Below are 25,655 nucleotides of genomic sequence, written 5' to 3'. Positions count from 1 at the left end.
CTGGCAGATTAAAACTGTGTGCCGGACCGAGACTCACTCGGGACCTTTGCCTTTCGCGGGCAAGTGCTCTACCAACTGAGCTACCCAAGCACGACTCATGCCCCGTCCTCACAGCTTTACTTCTGCCAGTATTCTATTGTTGTATCTGCTTACAAATTCATATTCCTAGAAAATATTTTTGATATGAAACTACTGACTTTTAATCATTGTATGATCATAGTTAATGTTCTTTGTTCTTTTTCATTTTCTAGTGGGTTTTTAATATTTTAGATCACAAATCTGAGACTGATCGTATAGTATTTGAAGATCCTGATCCTGAAACAGGATTCATTTTGCTTCCCGATTTAAAATGGGATACCAAGCAAATTGAAGACTTGTACCTAGTGGCAATTGTTAGAAAATCTGGCATTCTCTCATTACGTGATTTGACAAGTGAACATTTACCACTTCTGAAAAATATAAAGGAAAAGGGAACGGTAAGTTTCTGAAGAACAGTACGTAACAATGTAATTTACTCTCAACAGTAACGTCTTTTAAAAAGCTGCTTTCCCATCAATCTGTTTCAGAATGTCATAAAGGATAAATATAAAATTCCTGAGACGCAACTACGTATTTACCTTCACTATCAACCATCATTTTATCATCTTCACGTGCATTTTACAAATTTGCAATATGATGCCCCAGGTATGTGAAAATGGTAGTGAGAAATTGATAATTGTTGCTTATGTATATTTTGCACTTACTTTGTCTGTGCACTCTCAGTCCATCTTGGCATCTTGATAGTATGGGATGTAGTGCTTATAGTGGTTGGGAAGAGGAAATAATGTGAATCGTTCAGAGATGAAGTAATTATCATTTAGCCACATAAGAAATTTTGTGCCCAGAAACATGTGTGTGTTTTAAGAAACATTGTGGCAGTTCTGTAACATTAATTCACTGTTAATTCCATTTAGTTTTGGTGTGCAGCTAGGTATTTACCTTGCCTCCCCAACAATGTACAGCAATGCCGGCGTGGCTGCGGCGGCTATTCTCTCTTCGTGCTGACTCTGTCTCTGACAAGGTCCATTTAAAAATGCAAGTCCTCACCGCATCGGGATGTGGAGATTAGAACATAACTTGGTTGGAGAATGAAAACGTGCGACTTCTGCACATTATAACTTAATTAACAATATTGGGAGAGTGCAAGTACATATGTCTTTATCTCACCAATTCAAAATGCTACGCGCCAAAATTAGTGAAAAAAACTTGAGATACAAAAAAATTGGTGGTATAGCTTTCAATTTTCTTTCAGCTTACTCATCTAATCACACCTTCCTACGGTGTCTTTGCCGCATGGGGACGCCTGAATATTTATTTGTGTGTGTAGGCCATCTAAAGAACTTACACGTACTCTCACACAAGGCATGGAAACAGCTCCACATAACGTGGATCAGGTCATCCAACATAACTTGTGGTAGCACCTTTTATTGCTGGATAAATTCAGTCTGGTGGTTAGCAGAGCAAGTCATGCATTTAGTTAGGTCTCTCTCAATGCTTGCTCTTATGTACCTGGTACTTGTTGACAAGGCCAGCCCTATGTTGTCTTTATTCCCTATCAGATAAAACCCAGATCTATATGCACCATAGAAAAGGTATCACGTGCTGCTGCAAGTTGTCATCTCTACAGTCCGCTACCATTATCGCCCCCTTACAAAAAATGTGCTATAGCATATTTGCTCTTAAGTAAATACCATCCCAGACAAGAACACTGGTTTGTCCTTGATATTACAGCCTTGTTAATATTTCGAGATCATACCAGTTGAACAGTCAATGAAGTTTCTCAACAAAACTGAAGGTTGCAGTACATGGGTCAGCTGTGATCCATGATGTCATCAAGCTGGCAATCGTCCATATTCCAAATGTGTATAGGAATTAGGTGTTCTGGGCAGGAACAAACTAAGTATATAGTAATCAAAATATCCACAACTGTACTGCCGGTCTACAGTGTCCAAGGGGCACAATATTTCGGAGATCAGGTGAATTGACGGACTGAGCTCCTGTGAACGTGCCGGCACGTAGATCCGTACGCTATGGCTGCTCACAGGGAACTGGGTTCAGTCGCGGCGGTGGCAGATTTAAATACCTGCTGCCCGCGCCGCACTCCTTCCGCCGTCCGCGCCGCACTCCTTCCGCCGTCCGCGCCACGGTCGCGCAGTGGAACAGATTGAGATGCCGTCTCAGATGACATTGGTGTGATGGCTCTGTCCGCCGTGGTCGTCACAACTATACGTCTGCTCGATTTACTCTTGATTAATCCAATCGCTGGTTCCCAAGCCTTGCTAAGATTATAGCCAAAGTCATAGTTTATGAGGTCGTCATTGGTGCGAATTTCGATGGCCCCTCTAACAATGCTGTCCCAGTATCTCGACGTCTGTACCAGAATTCTTGTGCGTTCATTCTCCATAGTGTGATTTTCCGACAAACAATGTTCAGCGACCGCCGACTTGCTCGGATACATCAGTCGAGTGTGCCTCTGGTGTTCACGGCATCGATCCTCGACTGTACGCATCGTCTGACCAATTTAAGACTTGCCACATTGACACGGAATCTGGTACACGCCAGCCTTCCTCAAACCGAGGTCATCTTTGGCGCTCCCCACCTGTGCACGAGTTTTATTCTGGGGACAAAACACAGTTCCGACCTGGTGTTTCTTCAAAATGTGGGTGATTTTCCCTGAGAGTGCGCCTGTATATGGAATAAACGCAGTGCCTACCTCCTCCCTGGTGATTTCATCCATCTCCACAGGTTGTGCTGAAGTGGTTGGGCGTAGAGCACGTTGAATCTGCCACTCTGAGCACCCATTTTTTCCAAATACAGTTCTCAGATGTTCCAATTCCTGGGGTAGATTCTCTGCGTCAGAGATAGTGTGCTCCCTATGTACTAGAGTTTTAAGTACCCTATTCCTCTTTGAAGGGTGGTGGCTGCCGTGATTGCAAAACCTTCTTCTAAAGCTCATAATAATTCTAAAACCTAGTGTTTAAATGCATTACTATTCACCTATCATAGCCACTAGATTTTGCAGGATGTAAATGCATTTTTGATAAAGACATGTTCAGATGATCCTGCTTGACAGACAATAAATCTGTTTCCTTTTCCAGTCAGCCCTTTCAAACCACTATCACCTTTTGAATCTTTGTAAAGTGATTTTGATTTGAGCCAGTTCTCTTAGAGATAAATAGTAGGGCAATGATTTTCTTTTCTTATGGTGAGCATTTATCTGAGAAATGGAGTCCTAGCTGCTAAAAATGTCAGAACTCTCAATCAGAATGCATTGTTGCATTTCCTGTTTGAGAGTCGTGAAGATTGCAGAATTTTTCCACTCAACTGATTGCCCCTTGTGAAAGCAGTTTTGTCTTTTAAGACATCTGTTATGTATTTCCTTGTAGAATACTGGCCATCATAAAGTTCCTTTATAATATGATGAATGAAGTCTTTGTGGAAACTGTCAAAGTCAGTGGCAGTTGTTCTTTTACTGATATCTTTCCTAAGATATTCAAACTTCATTTCTTGGCCCCTTACCCATGCTTCTGCATGTATTCTCTGTACTGTTGTGAGTAAAAACCCACATGCCTTTGCTGTTGCAGTCAACGATCAGCTCTTCTGCTACTATCTTCAAGATTGCAAAGAAATTTGTATATCTTGTGTGAGTCAGTGTATGTTGTAACTCATTCATCTTAATTCAAAAACAATAGTAATGGTACTACACAATGAATATTGCAGCTCTCTACACAGACATAAGACACTTCCATACACCAACACATAAGCAAATGATGCATAGCACCGAAGTTGCAGACCCGTGCTAGCATCTCCATAAATAAAGTCCAGTGTTGCCACATGACTCTGTTAACAGTTACCTGTTACACACTGTTATGATACTACTGGAACAACATCTGTGGCAAAAATGACACTGTGGCAACAGGGTATGCTTACAGTTAACAGAGCCCATGTGTCCGTTTCAGATGCACTCTATAACTGGACCGTATTTTCATCCTCAGTGATCTTTTCAAAAGATATTTGTATCATCTTTATTTTGTTGAAAGACTATTGTAAGGAACTTTCATGACTTGTTAGTAAACCCAATTTGGAAGAATCTGTTCTCTTCAGATTTGTTGATCAGGGTTCTTCTCTGTTATATAATTACCTTTGTTTTTCTGCACCACCTTGATACTTCCACATCACTTGTAGCTGTTCTCTTTGATTGTTATAAAAGTAGAGTCCAGAGTGTGTTCTTTAGATTTCCCATCACATGATCCTCTGGAAAAAGCAACATGACAGACCTCCTCAAGGAACATCCTCATTCATTTCTTGTAGTGGTTAACTTCAGCGCGCATAATACATTATGAGGCTCTGCTACTACCTGACCAGTCAGTCGACTGAGGCTCATTCATTTGCTAGCATATGCATCTGAAATCGAGCAGATGAAAAATTTGATTTGCAACAGCCACCCTTCGCAACTTATCTCTTCTTGTGCTCTAGTTTTCACTGGCACTACTCAAAATGGAAAATTCCCAAGTGTAAATAAAAGATCATGACGGAATTTAGTGGGTATGTAAAGGGTTCAATGTAATGCAGTGCTTAGTTTTTTGTTTTTGCCCTATTTCACTTTAAAAGGGCAGAGCACACAGTGAAAGGTAATTTGGCATATTATGTTTAGAGGGAATATCTTTGAAATGACGATGTTTAAAAAAATTGTTTCATATAAAAATCGAAACATAATTAACATTCTTGAAAACAGCTTTTGTAATAATTTGAAATTTTCTGTAATACCAAACACTGTTTCATGATTTTGATAAATCAAAACTTTTCGTTTAATATGGCTGGTTCCTGAAATACCCTTTTTTGAAAAATTGGCTGTACGCGATGTGCTGTTAGAGTATTTTAACATACGTAATTAAAATATCTAAATGTTCATTATTATTCTGTTATTTGTTTCACTTATTTTTGTTTAATGTTTTGAGTTACTATTTTACGTTTTTCAATTTGTGTTTCTTGTTTCCTTTTTTAGTTTACCATTTCCGATACATGTTTTTTTGTTAACTAAAATAGTTAGTAACTCATTATGGTAGAAAATCATTAGAGTAATGATCATTTGTAAAGAAATGCTTAAAAATGTTTTCAACCAATGGAAACTCCAGGTAGCAATATCAACAATGTTGGAAAAGTTAGATTACTGCTTACCAAGATGATTACATGGCAAATTGCAGACAGGCACAGTTAAGACACTGACATACAAACCTTTCAGTCACATCTTTCATCAGTAGAAGAGAAACAAACACCATTCATTCACACAAGCAAGCAGACCTCAAGCACTCGTGACTGCCACCTCCAGCAGCTCGGGCCAAAATGCAGCAATCGTGTGGGATGGAAGCAGCAATCTGGAAGGGTTGGGGAAGGGTTAGCAGTGTATTGGGGGGGGGGGGGGGGGGGGAGGGAATGTGCAGGGACTAGAATGTAGAGGCATAGGAGAGAGAGGAAGCTTCGGAGACCCACATCAAACCATTCAAATGACTGACGATCCAAAACAGCAACAAAAAGGGTATCACAACAAAAAGGATAGGTTAAACTTCGGTTACACGATAAATCATTCAAATCTAAAGGCTGAAAATTCAATTAAATACCTACGAAAAACTATTACAAACAACTTAAATTGGAAGGAATGCATAAAAATTGTTGTGGTGAAGGCTAACCGAAGACTGCATTTTGGCTTGACCGTCCTCTGCAGCACAGTGTGGGATCCGTAGCAGATAGGATTGATGGAGTACGTTGAGAGAGTTCAAAAAAAGGGCAGCACATTTTGTATTACAGCTAAATAGGGGAGAGAGTGTCACTGACATGATGCTGGATTTGTGGTGGACATCATTAAAACAAAAGACTTTTTCGTTGCAGCGGAATCTTCGCACGAAATTTCAATCGCCAAGTTTCTCCTCCGAATGCGAAAATATTTTGTTGATGCAGACCTGCATATGGTGAAAAGATAACCATAAAATAAAGGAAATCAGAGCTCGCACCGAAAGATATGGGTGTTCATTTTTTCCACACTCTGTATGAGATTGGAATAATAGAGAATTATTGTGAAGGAGGTTCAATGAACACTCGGCCAGGCACTTAAATGTGATTTACAGTGTGTCCATATAGATGTAGATGTCTTGAAGGGTGGCCCTGTGGAGGAAATGTTTAGAGCAAAAAAAAAAATTATATATATACACACATACTTCGCTTGATTGTTCCAATCGGTATGAGAACAATCAAATATTCAGTGTCGTGCCCTGCTGATACGGATAAACTACTTCGTCCGGAAGTTATTTAGTGAGCACAAAACATACCAACATATCAAATGGTGAAGGGTAATCTATGCTTCTAATGAAAGGACAAATTCTAGTCTTAACTATAAAGTTTATTTGAAAACAAACTCATCACTCAATATGAGCAATAAATGAGCTGCAAACTGTCCAGCGGATGTGCAGCATCAGTAGGTTGTGGGGCAGGGACAGTTGGTCAAGCGCATCAGCAGAGGGTGGGAGACAAGAATGGGGACTATGATACGATTGGGGGGGGGGGGGGGTGGCAACTGTTGGGTGGAGGGCATGGGAACGGCATGTTGCCATTGGTTGAGGCCGGGACAATTATGGGAGTGGAAAATGTGTTGTAAGAATAACTCCCAACTGCACAGTTCAGAAAAGCTGATGGTGAAGCGAAGGATCCAGATGGCTCGAGTAGTAAAACAGCCATTGAAATCGAGCTTGTTATTTTTGGCTGTGTGTTGTTGGTCTACTTTGCTCTTGGCCACAGTTTGATGGTGGCTGTTCTGGTGGACAGCTGATTGGTAGTTATAACAATATAAAAAGCTTTGCAATGATTGCAGCAGGGCTGGTAAATGACGTGGCTGCTTTCACTGGTGGCCTGCCCCCTGATGGGGTAGGATAAACCTGTGACAGGACTGTAATAGGAAGTTCTGGGTGGGTGGATTGGGCAGGTTTTGCACCAGGGTCTTCCACAATACAATCTTCTCGGCAAGCAGTTGGCACTGGCACTGGGATTGGGAGTGGCATATGTACGGACCAGGATGTTATGGTGGTTGGTGGTTGACAGAACACCACTTGAGGAGCAGTGGAAAGAATCTCTGCTAGGATGTCCCTTATTTTAGAACATGGTGAAAGGTAATCAAAGCCCTGGCAAAGGATGTGTTCCAGTACAGGGTGATACTGGGTGATGAAGGGGGCACTCTTTTGTGGCTATTTCTTGGAGTGAAGGGAGGGTTGGTGGTGATGTGAAGGGGGAAAAGGCAAGGGAAATCTGTTTATGAACTAGTCCTGGGGTATAGTGCCTGTCTGTGAAAGCCTTGGTGAGACCCTCTGCAAACTGAGCAAGAGGGCTCTTGTCATTGTTGATACCACATCCTTGGGTGACCAGGCTGTATGGGAGGGATTTTTTGGTGTGAAAGGGATGCCAGCTGTCGAAATGCAGGTATTGTTGGCGGTTGGTGGGTTTAATGTGGACAGAGGTGCAGAAGGAGCCATCAGAGAGGAGATAGTTAATGTCTAGGAAGGTTGTGTGCCATGTTGAGGAGGGCCAGGTGAACCTGTTGGGAAAGAAGGTTGTGAAGGACTGAAGATATAGTGTTCTGATCCTGAGTCTAATCATGAGATATCATCTATGAACCTGAGCTAGACTAGGGGTCTGGTGTTTTGGGAAGTTAGGAAGGTCTCCTCTTGATGGCACATAAACAGGTTGGCATAGGAGGGTGCCATGCGGGTGCCTATGGCTGTGCCGCAAATTTGTTTGTATAACTTCCTTTCAAAGAATTGGAAGTTGTAGGTTAGGATAAAGTTAATAATGTGTATGAGGAATGAGGTAGTGAGTTTGGAGCCTGAAGGACCTTGGAAAAGGTAATGTTTAGTAGCAGTAAGATCATGGACATGAGGGATGTAGGTATATAGGGAGGTGGCGTAAACAGTAATCAGTAGGGATCCAGGAGGTTAAAGGGCGGGGATGATGGAGAGTCTGTGAAGGAAGTGATTAGTGTCTTCGACGTGGGAGGCTAGATACAGGCAATTGTCCAGAGGTGTTGGTGAATGAGGGCCAAAATTCTGTCAGTGGGGGCACAATAACCAACCACAGTGGGGCGTCCTGGATTGTTGGGTTTGTGGGTTTTGGGAGCATGTAGAAGGTGAGTGGTCATGGTGTCATAGAGGTGAGAAGGTAAACAGTTTATAGGTGGAGGAGTAGTATAATTGGCAGAGGTCTTCTGCCAGGTAGTCACTGCAATTCATAACAGTGGTCGAATCTTTGTCCCACGTACTATTTCTTAAATGCTGCCTAAACTTTGGAGTCCCTCGAAATGACCAAACCATTAATATATCTTCCTCTCGATCCCAACGCTCGTTTCATAATAACCTTCACCTTTTCTGATTCTGCCAGTCCCTGGCCCTCAAAAATCTGGTACTGCAAAATACATCTCTGTGGCTTGGGCATTCCCAGAACTGACTCTGTTCTCTCCGCAAAATACTGCCACTGTGCAGTCCCTGCTTCATGCATCACATATCTGAAACTGAATCATTTGCTCTTCAGCATTTGATGGAGCATTCCAGATGCAACCTCCACAAGTTATCCAACCTGCTGACATCCCATTGTCGCCTCAGGGCACAATTATCCAACACCAATCCTACCCCAGTGTTCCTCCTCGTCCACCCCTTGTAGCACTAAAAACCGTGTCTAGCTGACCTTTTCAACTTTCCACATCCCTCAAAACTCCCTATCAACATCCCACCACACCCAGAGCAAAAACATTCCCGTAATGCTGTTGTTAACCTTCAACTCTTCAGAAGTTTTTCCCTATCAACATCCCACCACACCCAGAGCAAAAACATTCCCGTAATGCTGTTGTTAACCTTCAACTCTTCAGAAGTTTGTTCTATCCAAAGGCCTCGCCTTTAGCCCTACACCCAAATTTAACCATGCTGGACTTGTCAAAGACCTAACTCTTCTTCTCCCGATCCCTGCAATGGAGCACTTCTTTCACACCATCCCCCCCCCCCCCCCCCCCCCCCCCCCCCTCCCCCAAGTGAAACCACCCTAATTCCACCGTTGAATCCTGCGTCTTCAAGTTCGTACCCTCATCCAACTGTGACCCTCCCACCAAACCACCTGCTAGTCACCTCAAACTTAGCTTCACCATCCTTTCCCAGGTCCCTTCCTCAGAACACCAATCTTTCAGTAGAAGAAAGAGTAGCCATACACAACCTCAAAACAAATCCAGACCTAATTGTCCTTTACCCGCAGACAAAGGTTCCATCAGTGTTGTTCCAAATCACAGTGACTACCTGGTAGAAGGCCTCTGCCAATTAACTAACTCCTCTACCTGCAAGTCCGCCGCTCGTGGTCTTGTGGTAGTGTTCTTGTTCCTGAGCATGGGGTCCTGGGTTCAATTCCTGCCGGGGTCAGGGATTTTCACCTACCTCGAGATGACTGGGTGTTATTGTGTCGTCTTCATCATCATTCATCCCCTTTACGGTCAGAGGAAGGCATCGGCAAACCACCTCCATTAGGACCTTGCCGAGTAGGGCGGTGCGGGTCTCCCACATCGTTCCCCTATGCTCTGTCAAGAAGCATGAGACTTCATTTCCATTTTTTCCACCTACAAACTGCTATAGTGGTCTCATCCCACAGGTAGAACACAACCAGCAATACCTGCTTAAAGCCCTTGGCCCTTCCCAGAACCTTTTCCCTGAATCAATGTCCCTCCTCAACACTATGACACCCAGCACACGCAGCTTCTGCATGCTCTCCAAAATCCACAAACCGAACAATCCTGGATGCCCCATTGTGGCTGGTTATTGTGCCCCCACTGAAAGAATTTTGGCCTTCATTGACCAACACCTCCAACCAATAGCCCATAATTAACCTCCCACATCAAAAATACCAACCACTTCCTTCACCAAATTTCCACCATCCCCCCCACCATACTCGTCATCATTGATCTCACCTCCCTGCACACTAACACCCCTTATGCCCAAGGTCTTATTGGTATTGAACACTACATTTCCCAACATGCTTGCTCACCAAACCCATTATGTCACTTCTCATACGCATAACTAACTTTGTTGTAACCCACAGCTACTTTGCCTTTGAAGGGAAGGCATACAAGCAAAACCATGACACAGCCGTGGGCACTCACATGGCACCCTCCTGTGCCAACCTGTTTATGGGCCATCTAGACGAGGGAGACCTTTCTAGAATCTAAAAATTCCAAACTCCTAGTCTGTATCAGGTTCATTGAAGATATCCTTATGATCTCGACCCAGGGCCTATATGCCCTATCTTTTTGCGCCTCAACACCTCTCCCAACATCTTCGTATGGTCCTCCTCAACCCAGCACGCCACCTTACTATACGCTGACCACCTGCTCTCTGGTGACTCCATCTGCACCTCTGTCCACATTAAACTTACCAATCACAAACAGTACCTGCATTTCGACAGCTGGCATTCCTTTCACACCAAAAAATCCCTCCCATACCGCCTGGCCTCCTTGTGATAATGTATCTGCAATGACAAAAAACCCTTGCTCAGTATTCTAAGGGTCTCATCAAGGCCTTCACAGTCATGTTCTATCCCCCATACCTTGTCAGCAAACAGATCTTCCATCCCATTTTCCCTAACACCCCTAGTCCTTCCGTCACCCCCAAGAACCAGCCACAAAGGATTGTCCTCTTAATCATCCAGTACAACACCATACTGGAACAGCCCTTTGCCAGGTCTTTGATTACCTGTCCTCATGCCCTGAAAGGAGGGATGTCCTAATGGAGATTCTTCCCACCACTCTTGAAGTGTTCAGTCACCCACCCAACCTTCACAACATCCTAGTCAATCCCTATGCTACTCCCAATCCCAGTACCAATCCCTTGTGACAAGGATTGTATCTCTGTTGAAGTCCCAGGTGCAGAATATGCCCAATCCAGTCACCCAGAGCTTCCTATTCCAGTCCTGTCACAGGTTTATACTACCCCATCAGGGCCCAGGTCACCTGCAAAAGCAGCTATATCATTTACCAGCTCTGCTGCAATCATTCCACAGCTTTTTATGTTGGTATGACAACCAATCAGCTGTCCACAGCCAAATCGTGGAAACGAGTAAAGTAGACCACCATATAGCACAACATGCAGCTGAACATAACAATGACTGCTTCACTGCCTGAGCCATCTGGATCCTTCTCTCAACCAGCTGCTTTTCTGAACGGCACAGATGGGAGTTATCCTTGCATCACATTCTGTGTTCCCGTAATTATCGTGGCCTCGACCTATAGTAACACACTGTCCCCACAATCTCCATCCGACGGTTTACTTACACTCTGTGCTGATGCACCTGCCCACCTTTCCCCACTGCTCTCCTTTTTCATTCAATTTTTTCCACCTTCCTACCCCACAACCTACTAATGGTGTGCCTATTGGCATTATAGTCCCTGCACGCTCCGCCAGACTCTGCTCCTCTCCTGCCCCCACCTATACACTGCTATCCCTTCCCCTCCCCCACCCCCTCTAGATTGCTGCTTCCATCCCATGTGATAGTTGCTTTCTGGCCTGAGCTGCTGGAGTTGGTGAGAAACTACTCCAGGGCCTGATGAGATCCATTACGCCATGCGTCATCATCTGTGCCCTGAAGCGATTGGACAGCTCCCCTTGTTTCGCTCCCAGTACAGTTTCAGGCACTATCGTTCCATCCTTGAGAATTTCATTCTACAGGAGGTGGCAATACAGGAGTCATTCTTATGCCGAAACCATTTGGTTTCTGTGTTTTTTTACCTCGAAAAAGCATGACACTTCTTGGAGGTACAACATCCTTTGCCAACTTAATGAGTGGGGACTATGTGGACACCTGCCACTTCTAATCCAATCCTTTCTCGACGACAGACATTTTCGTTATCGCATTGGTGATGTCATGTCTGACTGCTATGTTCAGGAGAATGGTGTCCCCCCAGGGCAGTGTCCTCAGTGTCACAATGTTTGCCATCGCTATCAATGGCATTTCCTCAGCAATCAAATGCTCTTTGTTTCTGGGCTTACTTTGTAATCATCTACTCTTCCTCTGATCTTACATCGACGACGAAGCGGCTACAGCTGACCATTAGGAGGCTGGAAACCTGGGCATGGACAACTGGTTTTCGGTTCTCACCTGAGAAGACTGCGTGTGTCAATTTTAACCGTGCTTGATTGAGTTTTAACCAACCAGTTGCTACAATTGGGGACACTGTTTTATGTTTTCAATACACTGTGCGCTTTTTGGTTTTAATGCTTGACTCAAAATTAACTTGGCTTCCACATCTGAAAGACCTACGGACAAGGGGCTTCCAGTCATTGAATATTTTGAAATGCCTTAGTGGAAAAACATGGGGAGCTGACAGATCCCACCTCCTGCAGTTGCATAGGGCATTTGTTCAATCACACTTAGATTATGTCAGTGTGGTCTACGGATCGGCCGGTCCTTCCTACCTCTGGCTGTTAGACGCTGTCCACCATGATGGCATTAGGATATCGACTGGAGCCTTTTGGACCAGCCCAGTTAAGAGTCTGTGGGCAGAGGCTGGTGAAGCACCACTGTGGATTTGGTAACATATCCTTTTGGCTCAACAGGCACTGAAAATCTCATTGTCCCCTCAGTCATTGACATTTAGGTCAGTGGTCCAACCCACCTGTGAATGTTCAGGAATCGGCCCCATGCGACCCAGCCTTTCGGTATACATGCTATTGACTATCTCAAGGATCTGGATCTCTCAGGCATCAAAATACACAGCCAGGGATGGAATGCATTGCCCCCTTGGCCTCTTCAGAGGCCCACTGTGACTTTCAGCTCTACACAGTACAAGAAAACTGGTACTCCAGATTTTGTTTTTACGACTTTGTTTTCGTCTGTTTTAAGTACGTACCACAGTTTTATCATTATTTATACAGATGGATCCCAGCAGGAGAATGCCCCAGATTGTTCTGCTGTTTTCCCTGATAGGGTTTTTAAATTGCATCTTCCAGAACAATTTACAAATTATGATGTGGAGCTATATGGCATTCTGATGGCATCGGAGAGGGTTTACAGACATCACTGTACAAGGTTTCTTGTCTGTTCCGACACTCTTAGTGCACTGCAAGCATTTCACCAAATGTATCCAGTAGACCTGCTGATTCAGCTCATCCATGACTCCTTGCAGTGGCTCCAACACTGTGGCAAGAAAGTGATCTTTTGCTGGGTACCTGGCCACATAGGGATACAGGGCAAAGAAATATCCAACAAAGTCACCAAGGAATCATGTTGGGATAGTGCTGTCCATCAGTGTCCCATCCCATTGTGTACTACCATCTTATTTTCTGACAGATGCATCGTGCTTCAGTGGGAGACTGAATGGTTGCAGGTGATGGACAACAAACTGCGGCCGCTTAAATCGACCACAAAGGCTCGGTGGACTTCATATCAGCCTCACTGCTGGGAGGTGGTACTGCTTACCAGACTGTGCATTGGGTGTAGCCCTTTAACACATGGCTTCCTCCTCATATGGGGGGATCCACCACTCTGTGAAGTTTGTGACATGCCACTTTCAGTTCAGCTTATTGTGGCTACTTGTATCCTATATACTGATATTAGGGCAGCCCTCAGTCTCACGGGAGATCTACTCATCATCCTCGCAGATGCCAACACCAGTGTTACACGTGTGGTGAAATTTTGTGAACTGTCAGGTCTCATCTCTGAATTAGTGGGGAAAGGCGGCACACTTTAACACATTATAAACTCCTGCGCATGTGGGGACAGCCTTTGCCTTCATCCACAAGATTTTCATGCTGTCTTTTGTGTGTGTGTTTTTCTCTTTTTCTGATGATGCCCGACATCAAAAGGTTTGTGTGTCAGTGTCTCTTAATTGTGCCTGTCTGCAGCTTACCATGTAAGTACAAAGAAGGGCAGCTCGTAATGTATTATCGCGAAATAGGGGAGATAGTGTCACAGACATGATACGTGGCGTGGCAATCATTAAAACAAAGGCGTTTTTCATTGCGACAGGATCTTCTCATGAAATTTAAATTGCCAGTTTTCTCCTCTGATTGCGAAAACATTCTGTTGCCACCCATTTACATAGGGAGAAATGATCATCACGATAAAATAAGAGAAATCGGGGCTCACGCAGAAAAATTTAAGTGCTCGTTTTTCCCGTGTGCAGTTCGAGAGTGGAACGGTAAAGAGACAGCTTGAAGGTGGTTCATTGAACCCTCTGCCAGGCACTTACTGTGAATAACAGCATAACCACATAGATGTAGAATCTTTACGCTAAGTAGAAATCTCTCTTTCCTACATTGTTAAAATTGTTTTTGTTGTTTTACACCATGCACATGAAGTGTATGAAAGTTCTTCACTGGTTGAACACGACGGACGACACAATGTGAAACAACATTCAGCAGGATTTGCAAATTGGGGCGGATGATCCTCTAAATATCCCAATTTGTGTCAAGCTTGTTTCAGTTGCCTTGGGAATTGTTGACAAAGAAATTTGATTATACATTAGTGACCAGCAATTATATGGTTTTCAAGAACACTTATTACATTTCAACTTTTATATGAAACACATTTTTGTGTCTCATGGCTTCAAAACATAATATACCAAATTAGGTTTCAGGGTGTGTTTTATCCCTTAAAAGTGAAATTGGATACAAATGAAAAAAACTATATTGCATTTTTTTACCCATCTACATACCTACCACGTTTCATCAAGATTGGTTAATTTACACCTGGGAATGTGCCCTTGTCAGTGGGAAGTGCTCACAGATTGAGTAGGATTCATTCGAGCCACTGAAGGACCCATACCAATTACTAATACTACCTTCATTTGTAGATGGGCAGTAATTATTCCTGTCTTGAAATCTGGTGAAGATTGTGCAGTCCAATCAGTTAGCAGTGTGTAGCTCACACTCGGTGTATTGGAAAGTCTGCTAGAATGGACGGTCAGACACGAGGTAGGACCAGCATGGACGGGTTTGGTGAAGTGTCTCCCATTGATAGTTACAAGGAAGCCTATGCATGGAACTCCATCTCTGCCATCTTTCAACTCCTGCACTCTTGCCTTTCTCCACACGTGCTGAGGGGGATAACTAATTCTTGCAGGAGGACGATGTCACCGACCCGGATTCTTCATTTGGGCATTTGATTTTGTGATACTTGCTCAAGAGCATGAGATAATCCTTAGTCAAATGCTTCCAGAAATCTTTTTCTGTTTTCTGATGGGGTCTGAAATATCTTGTCAAGTCTTTTAAGATACAAAATTGTTAAGGCTTTCATGGCCACTTGTTAACAAACTGCCTGTTGGCTCCTGACTCGTATTCTTCGGCTGACATTAGATGATATTTCTGACATTTTGCCTGCACAAGTGGCTGACATTTTTAGTTTCACCCTTCATTGCTGGTGATGGAATGGAGCTGAGCTCACGGCCACAAATTATATGTACCTGGTGCGCTGATGTCAAAGGGCTTCTCCATGGTCATTTCCAGTACGGTTCTCTTTCTGCCTGCGACAGTCATTTGCTGCACCACAGGAAGCCAGGATCTGTGTACCTTGAGGCTTTCTTCTTTCCTGTTGAAGCTATTCTCGTGTTTGTGTACTTCTATAGCTTCTCTGAACAAGCAGGTGTGATAGTTCTTCTCTATAGCCAGAACTTCTGTGTTCACGAATTTTACTATGTGGTTGGTCTCGCACAGCGTGTGCTCATCTGCAGCCCATTTCTCTACTTGCCCCAACCTGCAATGTCGCTTATGTTCTGTGTTCCTGGTGTTGGTGGATCGACCAGTCATTCCAACATAAACTTTTCCAAATGTGCATGGTATGCGGTGTATTCTGCAAAGCCTTAACAGTTTTGTATTACGCCTCAATGGGGAGGAGATGTGCACAATGACCGACGGAAGAAGAAAGCATGATTGATGTCCTTTCTTGCCTTTCTGTTGCAGTGCTGGGCTGCAGGTGAAATGTAAGTGCCTATTGGCCACTGCCCAAGCACATCGTATCCACGACAGAAAGGAACGACCTTTTCTTCATGATTGAATTCATACAACACGGAGAGACTTGGCAAAGACAGGTGAGGAACTTTTAGGCCTTTTCCATCAACCAAGCAGCAGAGACCATCAAGACGATGGACAAGATCGACAGCATCACCCACAAGAGCATGCAGAACGAACTCGTGGGCTGCACTGAGCGACAGAAGAAAAAGTTTGCAAGATTCTGAAAGCAGACTGACAAGGTGATTCTTGACATGTCACGCACAGTGGCCAACCTCACTGAACAGCAATTGACCAAAGAGGAAGTGTCTTTCCTTCAGAATGGAGATAATTTCTCTATCATCCTGAGAACTGTACCTATGGAGGACATTATTGCTAATACTGAAGCAACCATTTTGACCCTTCCTTGTGAAAGAGCAGAGGAAATACGCACCAAAACAGCCAGGGTACTGCGCTGAGCAAACCCACCAGCTTGCAGCCTGAAGAAAGAAGAGGTACAAGCTATTAAAGACGTTAATGTCGACAAGTGTGTTTTGGTACTGCCTGCCGATACAACCATCGTAATGAAGACCAAAGATTATTGGTAGATCTGGGACCTGTTAGATCCGACGATGTACCAAAAAGTAAGCGCAGATCCAACACAGCTTATCACACGAAATATGAATCAGCTAATCAAGGTGTCATCTCTGCCAGAGGACATACAGAGGAACCTGCGCAACACAGGAGCCCTACCACCTCGGCTTTATGAATTCCATAAGAATAATATTCCACTAAGACCAATTGTTAGCACTCCTCGGTTCACCAACATGTAAACTGATGAAACACTTGGCCTCCCTGCTCCAGCCACATGTGGGGAAGACTGACACATACATAAAGGAATCAGGACATTTCATTGAGAAGTTGAAGAAACTAAAATTTGCACCAAATGACTTCCTGGTCAGCTCTGATGTTTCATTGTTTATGAAAGTGCCACTCAGCATGTCTCCGAGCACACCGTTTCCATTTTCCCCACAAGACATCACAAAGCTCTTTCATGCATGTCTCACCATGAACTATTTCATGCGAAACGGCAATTTCTACAAAAAGCTGGAAGACATCACCATGGGTAGTCCTCCTAGTCCAGTGGTGGCCAACTTCATGGAACATATCGAAGCACAAGCACTGGACTTGGCACATTGTAAACCTAAGGTGTGGTACAGATACGTCAATGATAGCTTTGTTGTGTGGAGCCACATTGAAGAACAGCTCGGTGACTTCCTAACACCCTTGAACAGCTTCCATGTCAACATAAAATTTACCATGGAAGTAGATAAAGGACAAAAAAACTATCATTTCTAGATGTGCTAGTCACAAAGGACAGTGAAAACCTGGGACACAGCATGTATCAAAAGCTGACACACAAGGACCAATACCTGCACGTACTATCATATCACTACCTGAGCAAGAAAAGAGGCATGATTAATACGCTCATAACGTGAGCAAGATGAATATGTGAGCCACAGCACCTCAGGTGCAAAATACAACACTTGAAAATTGTTCTGAGGAGCAGTGGGTACTCCACAAGTTATATTAGAAGTAAAACAGAGCCAATCACTGGGCAAAGTGACAAATCAGAGAAAGAAATGTCAGGTACAGACTTTCTGCCATACATTCCTAGAGTGATGGACAGAATCAGACGTATATTGCGCAAACATGGCATAAAGGCTATTTACAAACCGACAAAGGAGGTCAGTGTGTCTCAGATCAGCAAAGGAGAAAAGAGACCCACTTGCAATGTCGGGAATATACTGCATACTATGCACATGCGGAAAAGTTAGTTGGAATGACTGGACGCTCCATCAACACCAGGATCACAGAACATAAGCGGCTCTGCTGTGGCAGAGCACGCGCGTTGTGAGACTGACCATGTAGTCAAATTTGCCGACACGGGTGTTCTGGCTGTGGGGAAGAACTATCACACCTGCTTATTCAGAGAAGCTATAGAAATACATAAACATGAGAATAACATCAACAAGAAAGAAGAAAGCGTCAAGGTAAAAGGATCCTAGCTCCCTGTGCTGCAGTGAACGACTGTCGCAGGTAGAAAGAGAACTGCCCTTGTATGTTGGCACACCAGGTACATAGTTTGCGGCTGTGACCTCAGCACCAGTCCTCCACCAACAATGGAGGGTGAAACAGTGACAGTGCCAGCCATTCGTGCAAGCGAAACGTCAGAAAAATGATCAGACGAACATTGGCCGAAGAGTTCGAGGCAGAAGCCAACGGGCAGTTTGTCTTTTAAGACAGATAGCTCTGGTCTTTTTGGCATTATCATTAAGTCTCTCCTCCATGAGAAAGGATGTTGGAGTAAGTACTTCATTGTCAATTTGCAATTTAAGAGGTGGGCCTTGAGTTCATTGCAGCTTAGATATTAAAGAGCACAGTCTGTAGCCCTTCTTTGCCCATACTGGAGCACCTGATTGCTTTTTGGAGACATCTTTTGGTTGAGCCTACCACTCTCTCCAAACTCTCTCCCAGAATCCTCCCTCAAGCTGCACACAGAGCTATAAGCTTCCAATTTAAGCCTTATTGAGGATGATATTGGTGGATTTTATTACCATTCTGTTATTTCTTTATTGGCTGTGTGGAATGTTTGAGCATTGTCACTGTAGATAATGCCATATCTACCAATAAATCTACATAGTGCCAATGACATTTACTTGTTGATGTGTTGTTGACTAGATCTAGATGAACGGGTCTAGTCACAGCACAGGAAACAGTACAATATAGCATTCAGTTGCAATATTTCCTACTTTGGCATGCAGTGGCCATGCAAAATCAACACTAGTCATTTGAAAGGGTCTCTGCAGTGTTACTAAGTCAGCTGGGAGCTCCTGTTTCTGGACTGTCGATGTCGCATGCTATTTTCGATGGAAGGCAGCAACGAATAACCTTCTTTATCATGCAGTGGGCATATAGTATTTAGGAGGAGGGACTAAGCTTTGAAAACACGATTCTGACTCCAAGATAATGTAAATGAATGTCAGTATGTAGTATTAAAAGCACTGTGACCTGATGGTTTTCATCTGGATAAGTGGATTTCATTGGTTTCTGGGAAAGCAATAGGTTCGAGATACTCATTTGGCCAGTGAGGCAGGGCTGTTGCGAAAGCCAAGATGGACCGTACCCCCATCTGTCCATTGTGTTTAAGGTATGAGGCATTCTTTCTATTAACAGATCATCCACAGGATTCTCTCTGCCTGGAAGATGGCTTCACTGGGATGTGGAGGTAATGCAGGAGTTTCAGATACAGCGGTTACCTGTTAATCAAGCAAGTTTCACCATGGAGTAAGTCCAAAGAGTTGCTTTACTTATGTCTGAGATGGTTGACTTCTGCAGTAGTAACAAAGATGTCATGTTCCCATAAATGCTACCAACAGTTCCAGTTGCGACAGCATAATCTTCTTCCCACCTGCTAGTCGGCTACACACCCACTATTTACAGTACACCTGACGTAAAAGATCACACCGTATGTTTGTTCTGAGGCATCACAAAAACAAGGGTGCAAGCGCTTCCCTCTTTAAAGTTTGTGGTGCATCTTGGTACCTAAATGTGTATAGGCTTGGAAGGGCTTATATTTTGCTTCATATGCTCTGTGATTATGGCCACTATACCAAAGAAATCTCATCAGGTCTCTGTCATCTAGATGCAGAACTAATTGCAAAAAAGGCCTGGGTAGTATCTGCTATGACAGCAAAATGTTGCATTCGAAAACGTAAGAGTGCTGCAGTTCCTTCAGGAAGGAGGTCAGTCCCTGTTTCCAAAATGTCACTGAGAGAAAGCCCTTCTCATTCAAAGATGCACTACTTGTGCTTTTCTCTCTCTCTCTCTCTCTCTCTCTCTTTGGTATTCGATGAGACAAAAGGTTTTGTGATGGAACTAGTTTTATGTATTTATTTTCTTTGAATGTAATGAAAGAATGGCTGCTGATTTTTGTGGAAGGCGGGCTAGTCGCCACTGACCTCAGTGGAATAGAAAGTGAGAAATTCCTCAAGAAGCACTGAGTCTCTCGCACTCATTGATTGATACTGATCGTCGCATATTTCCAATTTTTTTTAACCCCTAAAAGTTTCACAATGTTGTCAAGTGCTTCTGTGAACAGCAGATTGACGAGGTTCATGACAGCTTGATTTACAAAAATCCTTGGGAAGCTTCTGCTAGGAATCCATCTGAATTTTGAAGGCAATAAAGCCAATGATGGGGACACACACATCAGTGCAGTGTCCTTAACAATTTTGCAGTAGTGATCGGCTCCAGTTAGTAGCTCTGTGGGAAGATCATCGTATCCATCAGCTGGAGTGGCCAGATGTAAATTATTAATGTGTTGCCTTTCGAACTCTTTAGGTACTGACCAATGTCTCAAAAATGAAAGAAAACTCTCAAATCGAAATCTGTAAAATGAGCATTGTTGCGTGCGCTTTTCAGTATTGAGTGGAACAGATGGCGAGAATGTGACGTAGTGAATGAAGACTCAGACATGGGCTGTAAGTGGGTGATTCACAATTTCCAGTTGTGCTGTTGAAGCTAGATTGGCTGCCACTATCTAAAATGCAGCGTGTAAGTGTAGTTTAAGTTGTGGGCCTTGGAATCTCATTGACTGGATTAGAATTGTGCCGCGCGGGATTAGCCGAGTGGTCTAAGGTACTGCTGTCATTGACCGTGAGGCTGGTCCTGGCGGAGGTTCGAGTCCTCCCTCGGGCATGGATGTGTGTGTTTGTCCTTAGGGTAATTTAGGTTAAGTAGTGTCTAAGCTTAGGGACTGATGCCCTTAGCAGTTAAGTCCCATAAGATTTTTTTAAAAAAGTAGAATTGTCTTCAGTGATGAGGCCCTCTTTGAAGTGAGCCCAATGACCAATGAAGAAGTGCCTAGAGATGCCCCAGGCAGTTCTGGGAGACCATCCTGTGTGTGACCTGCCATATGGCCTGACAAACAGGAGTCTGGGGTGCCATTTCTTTTCATAACAGCACCCATTCGGTTGTCATCCACAGCACTCTTGCAGCATAGCGGTACTTCAGCCACTTTGTTGCCCTCCAAAGCAAGCCATCCTGGGCTTACATTTCAGCAAGATAATGTCCAACCACACACAAAGAGAATTTCTGCTGATTGTCTTCACACTTGCCAAACCCTGTCTTGGCCAGCAATGTTGCAAATCTTTCCCCAGTTGAGAACACTTAAGAGCATTAGGTGAGGCTGTCCAGTTAGCTTGGAATTTTGATGTTCTAATAGGACAGTTGGACAGAATTTGTCAAGATATCCCTCAGGAGGACATCCGACAACTCGGTCAATCAGTGCCAAGCCAAGTAACTGCTTGCACAAGGTCCAGAGGTGAACCAACCTATCACTGACTTTCTGCTCAATTTGTGAAGTTTTTTGTCATTAATAAATTGTCCATTTTTTCTGAAATTAAAATCATTTGTGTGTCTGTGCAGGTATCACATCTACAGATTTCTGCCCCCTTCGATCTTTTGTGCTCTGTTGTTTTTATTCCCCTGTAAAGTGTGTTAATAAGCTGTGCACACACCAGTTGCACAAAATATATTAGCAAAGGATCTTTAATGGTCTGCACATATTTTTCTTTCTTGTAAGTAGAATAAATGAAGAAAGGAGATACAATAATGGTGGCGTAGCAGCAAGGATTCATCAAGACAGAAGGGCTTTCAATGAAGAGAAGTGTCTCTGAACTTTCAAAAGTACCATTATTGAGACAAAAAAAAGGATAATGAAATTATCAGTTTGAAGCATAGTTCTGTCGTGGTGCAGTAAGGGAGTGATTCCACAGAAGTGAAATCATTAAAGGCCTCTGAAATGTGGTGTTACATAAGATTGTTGAAGATAGATGGAATAAGTGAAGAATATGTCCTACAATGTATAAACAAGAAACAATGTGTAAGAAGTAATTTTATTAATCAGAGAGAAAGAATGGTTGAGCACAAATTAAGACATGTCATTGCTGAAACTCAGTGAGCATAATGATGATGAGAAAAAAGAGAGGAAGAAATCAGTTTTTCTGGAAGTGAACAGCTTCAGAGAAATCTTTGCTTACAGCATGTAATGTAGAAATGATTTACTGTTTGAACATTATAAAGTATGTGCTCAGCAGCAGTTGTAAGCTCAAACTTATCTTTAGAAGCCTCATCTGTAAATTATTTTATTTCTGTTGTTGGAAAATACAGGAAAAATTGAATTATTTCTGTTATTTTTTCTCCATAATTTGTGTTACGGTTATCTAAGAATTAATATCAAAATCTGGCTTTCCGTATATACTTTTCTTTATTTTTCAGGTATATATGCTGAGAAATCCCATCTTCTGGGTGAAGTTGTGAGTAATATAGAATTGATGTCAGACTACTATCAGAAGGCCACAATACCATTTGCCATAAAAGAAAGTGACAGCCTGTTTCAGAAGTATGAAGAGAAGAAACTGTTAAAGAGAACTGCTGAGTAACTCACTCACTCCCTTTGTGTTTGTGTGTGTGTGTGTGTGTGTGTGTGTGTGTGTGTGTGTGTGGAAATGTTAACAAGGTGCATTATTGTTGAGGTTAGGGACCATTTGAGAGCTTGTAATGTATATATTTTATTAAAAGAAAAAATTCAGAAGAGTGATATTTTCCAAGTTAGTGTGAAGGCATCACTAATATTATTGACAAAGATTGCTGATAAAACTACAGTTTCACAAAAAATAAAAGTAACCACATGTTCTCTCATTCCTTGCAGTCTGTCAAATTTAAATATGCACAGCAATTATGTTTGCTTTAGACTGCTAACTGAACCAAACAATGCTGTTTCAGGTTCATTTGCTTCAGAAGTGTTACCACTTGTAAATTTACATTGCAAAAATAATGAGTTTGTTTTCATTCCAATGTTGCAGAAAGGAAAGTCTTATGATATTCATTGCAAGTGTTGCTCTAATATGGTATCAGTGTCATCTGTAACTTTCCAAAGATTTCTGCCGTTGCCTAGTGGTTTCTTGGAATTTGAAGATTATTTTTGTCATGCTCATGGTCAGCAGAATAATCTCCAGTCCGCACCCTTGTGTAAATCGTGTGACTGCTTGTATGGTTCTTATTATTTCTTAATTAAGCCACATTTACTTAAAGTCAGTAGTGCAAGTGTAATTAAATGTGATCGTTGTCTGTCTTGGATAGGTACTCTTAACAAAGATTTTGCAAAACTCTGGAGTTGCACTGTGTCATTTGGTGCCGTGACAACGACATCACAACCCCTAGAAGACTTCCTTAATGTAATGAAAGAATCTCTTGAAGGCATGCCTGCCTCTGCTGGTAAAGTTTTAATTGAGTGTGTTGTGTCAGATAGTAATACACACTACATTCTCCTGTGGGCATTAGACAAATTCCTTAATGTACATTGTAATTTGAATGGAAAATGTTCTGCTGTTAGTGAATCAGTTACTAATAGTACTGTGACTATTGTAGCAGAAACAAGTCTGCAGACCATGCATACTATGAAAGTTTTGTATAAATATCAGGAGTGTGCTTCAGATTGTGTAGGGCTATGGCAGAATGACAAGAATGTACATACTGTTGATGTAGCAAAGCAAATGTTCATTGCTGGTTTACAGCATCTAATGAAACAAACAGAATACATTCCAGAACCTTACAAGATTGTTGAGGATTTCTTTGTTGCATATATTGAATTGTAGATGCAGTTTACTTCCAACAGTGATGAAAATATAATTACTTTAAATGCTCTTTTAATTTCAGCATGACAGTGTTGTGTGATAACAGCCAGACTGTTTGTTGCGATCTTAATGTAATAAAACCGAATTTTTTGCTCATGTACTTGAAACAGCTACAGTAGTTGTTTATTCACATAATCCCTATTAATTTTTATGTAGTTATGAGTAGAATTAATAGTGCAGTTGAAATTGTAAACACTATGAATTTAGTATATTCAGTGTGTCCATATTTATGAATATCTGTCAATAGTATCTTATGGTAGTTGTAGCCCCTAAGATCTGTCCTTTCTTATTTGATTGGATAAGCAGTAACACATTGCTGTAGAAGGACAAATTACATTTTATGGTGATGACCATACTTATGTCAGTAGTATTACTAACTGTGGACAGTAACTACATTAGGAGCTTGTTTTATACAAATCTTTCCTGTATACTTTGCTGTATACAGATGTGTACACACAACTCACACACACACACGACCACCAACTCTAGAATCTCAGGCCGGAAAGCAACATCATGTGGGATGCAAGTAGCAATCTGGAGGGGGGTGAGACTGGGGAAAGGATAGTAGTGATGGATAGGGAGAGAGACAAACACTGTCCGGTGGAGTGTGCCGGTACTAGACTGCCAATAGGCACAGCGTCAGGAGGTTGTGGGGCAGGGAGGTGGGGAAAAAAAGGAGCAAATAATGAAAGGAGTGGGGAAGGAGGGGCGGATGTGTTGGCAGAGGCTGCAAATAAACAGGGTAGGTGATGAGCATGGGGAGGAGATGATAGGACAGAGGGGGTGGAAACTTGTGTGGAAGGTGTGGGGACAGTATCTTACTGTTAGTATAAGGGGTATAATTATGGGGGCGTCAAATGTGTTGTAAGGATAACTCCCACCTGCACAGTTCAGAAGAGCTGATAGTGGAGGGAAGGATCCAGATGGCTTGGATAGTGAAACAGCTGCTGAAATAAAATGTGTTATGTTCAGCTGCATGTTGTGCCACAGGGAACCAGGTGATGTTTTCCTTTGTTACTCTTCCATATAGCATTACTCCTCAGTGTCCATTCTCTCTCTTCTTTCCTGTGTTCATTGACTATCTTCCAAACCGCATCTATTCCCAAGCCACACTGTTTCAACGATCGTCCGTTCACAACACATACTTCATGACTGTGCAGATTGTTGATGCAACTTTTAATGCCCCAGGTTCTTTCCTTCGATAGTTAAATTACATTCATTCCTATTGATCCCAATTCTTCCCTCATATTGACCTACTCAAGCATTTGTGTTTTTTTGACACCTGCCCATGCCACACAAACTTTTGATCCTCGGCTGAACCCATTCCCCCTCCCTCCCTCTCCGCTTATTCCAACGCACAAAACACACACACACACACACACACACACACACACACACACACACACACCATCATCATCACCATCATCCCTTTTCACCCACATTTCTGTACGTTTTTAACATATTTGTGCATATTTTTATGTGGTTTCATGTATTTATGCATATCTGTTCATGTTTCTGGGTGTCTTTTCACATATCCGGCCCCTCTCACAACCATCATCACCTATTTTGCCCATTTCTGCTTTATGCATTATTCCCATTTCCTTTACTCCATTCCTGCCACAATGGGCTCCTGCTCCATCTTTGTGTGACAGTTCAGAAAAGTATCCCTTTCCCTGTCTAAAACCCAGCCACAAATCCTATTTCTCAAATGCTGCCTAAACCATGGAATCCCTCCAATGGCCTAACTATAAACATTCCTTTCTGTGCATCTCACCCTTTGTTTCACAGCGACCTATACCTTTTCAGATTCCGCCAACCCCAGGCCCTCACAAACCTTTTACTGCAAAAACAAATCTCCATGGCA

General features: G+C 42.8%; 1 protein-coding gene across 2 annotated transcripts in view; it reads left to right on the top strand.

Moving 5' to 3' along the window:
* Positions 1-23,891, top strand: part of LOC124594770 (m7GpppX diphosphatase) — a 35,147-nt gene extending 11,256 nt beyond the window's left edge. Inside the window, exons 3-5 of one of the 2 annotated variants that reach the window (XM_047133166.1) lie at positions 252-476; positions 567-684; positions 22,374-22,670. In XM_047133166.1, coding sequence (XP_046989122.1) covers positions 252-476; positions 567-684; positions 22,374-22,537 — 507 coding nt within the window. In that variant the 3' untranslated portion in view covers positions 22,538-22,670. Of the gene's footprint in view, positions 1-251; positions 477-566; positions 685-16,001; positions 16,133-22,373 lie in introns of those variants that run through there. The other variant, XM_047133165.1, reaches the window with a different exon arrangement.
* Positions 23,892-25,655: the final 1,764 nt, after the last annotated feature.

The sequence above is a fragment of the Schistocerca americana genome, chromosome 2 (genome assembly GCF_021461395.2).
Source record: "Schistocerca americana isolate TAMUIC-IGC-003095 chromosome 2, iqSchAmer2.1, whole genome shotgun sequence".
NCBI classification, from domain to species: Eukaryota; Metazoa; Arthropoda; class Insecta; order Orthoptera; family Acrididae; genus Schistocerca; species Schistocerca americana.
The sequence above is the reverse complement of the archived record's forward strand: the minus strand, read 5'-3'. Positions and strand labels throughout refer to the sequence as shown.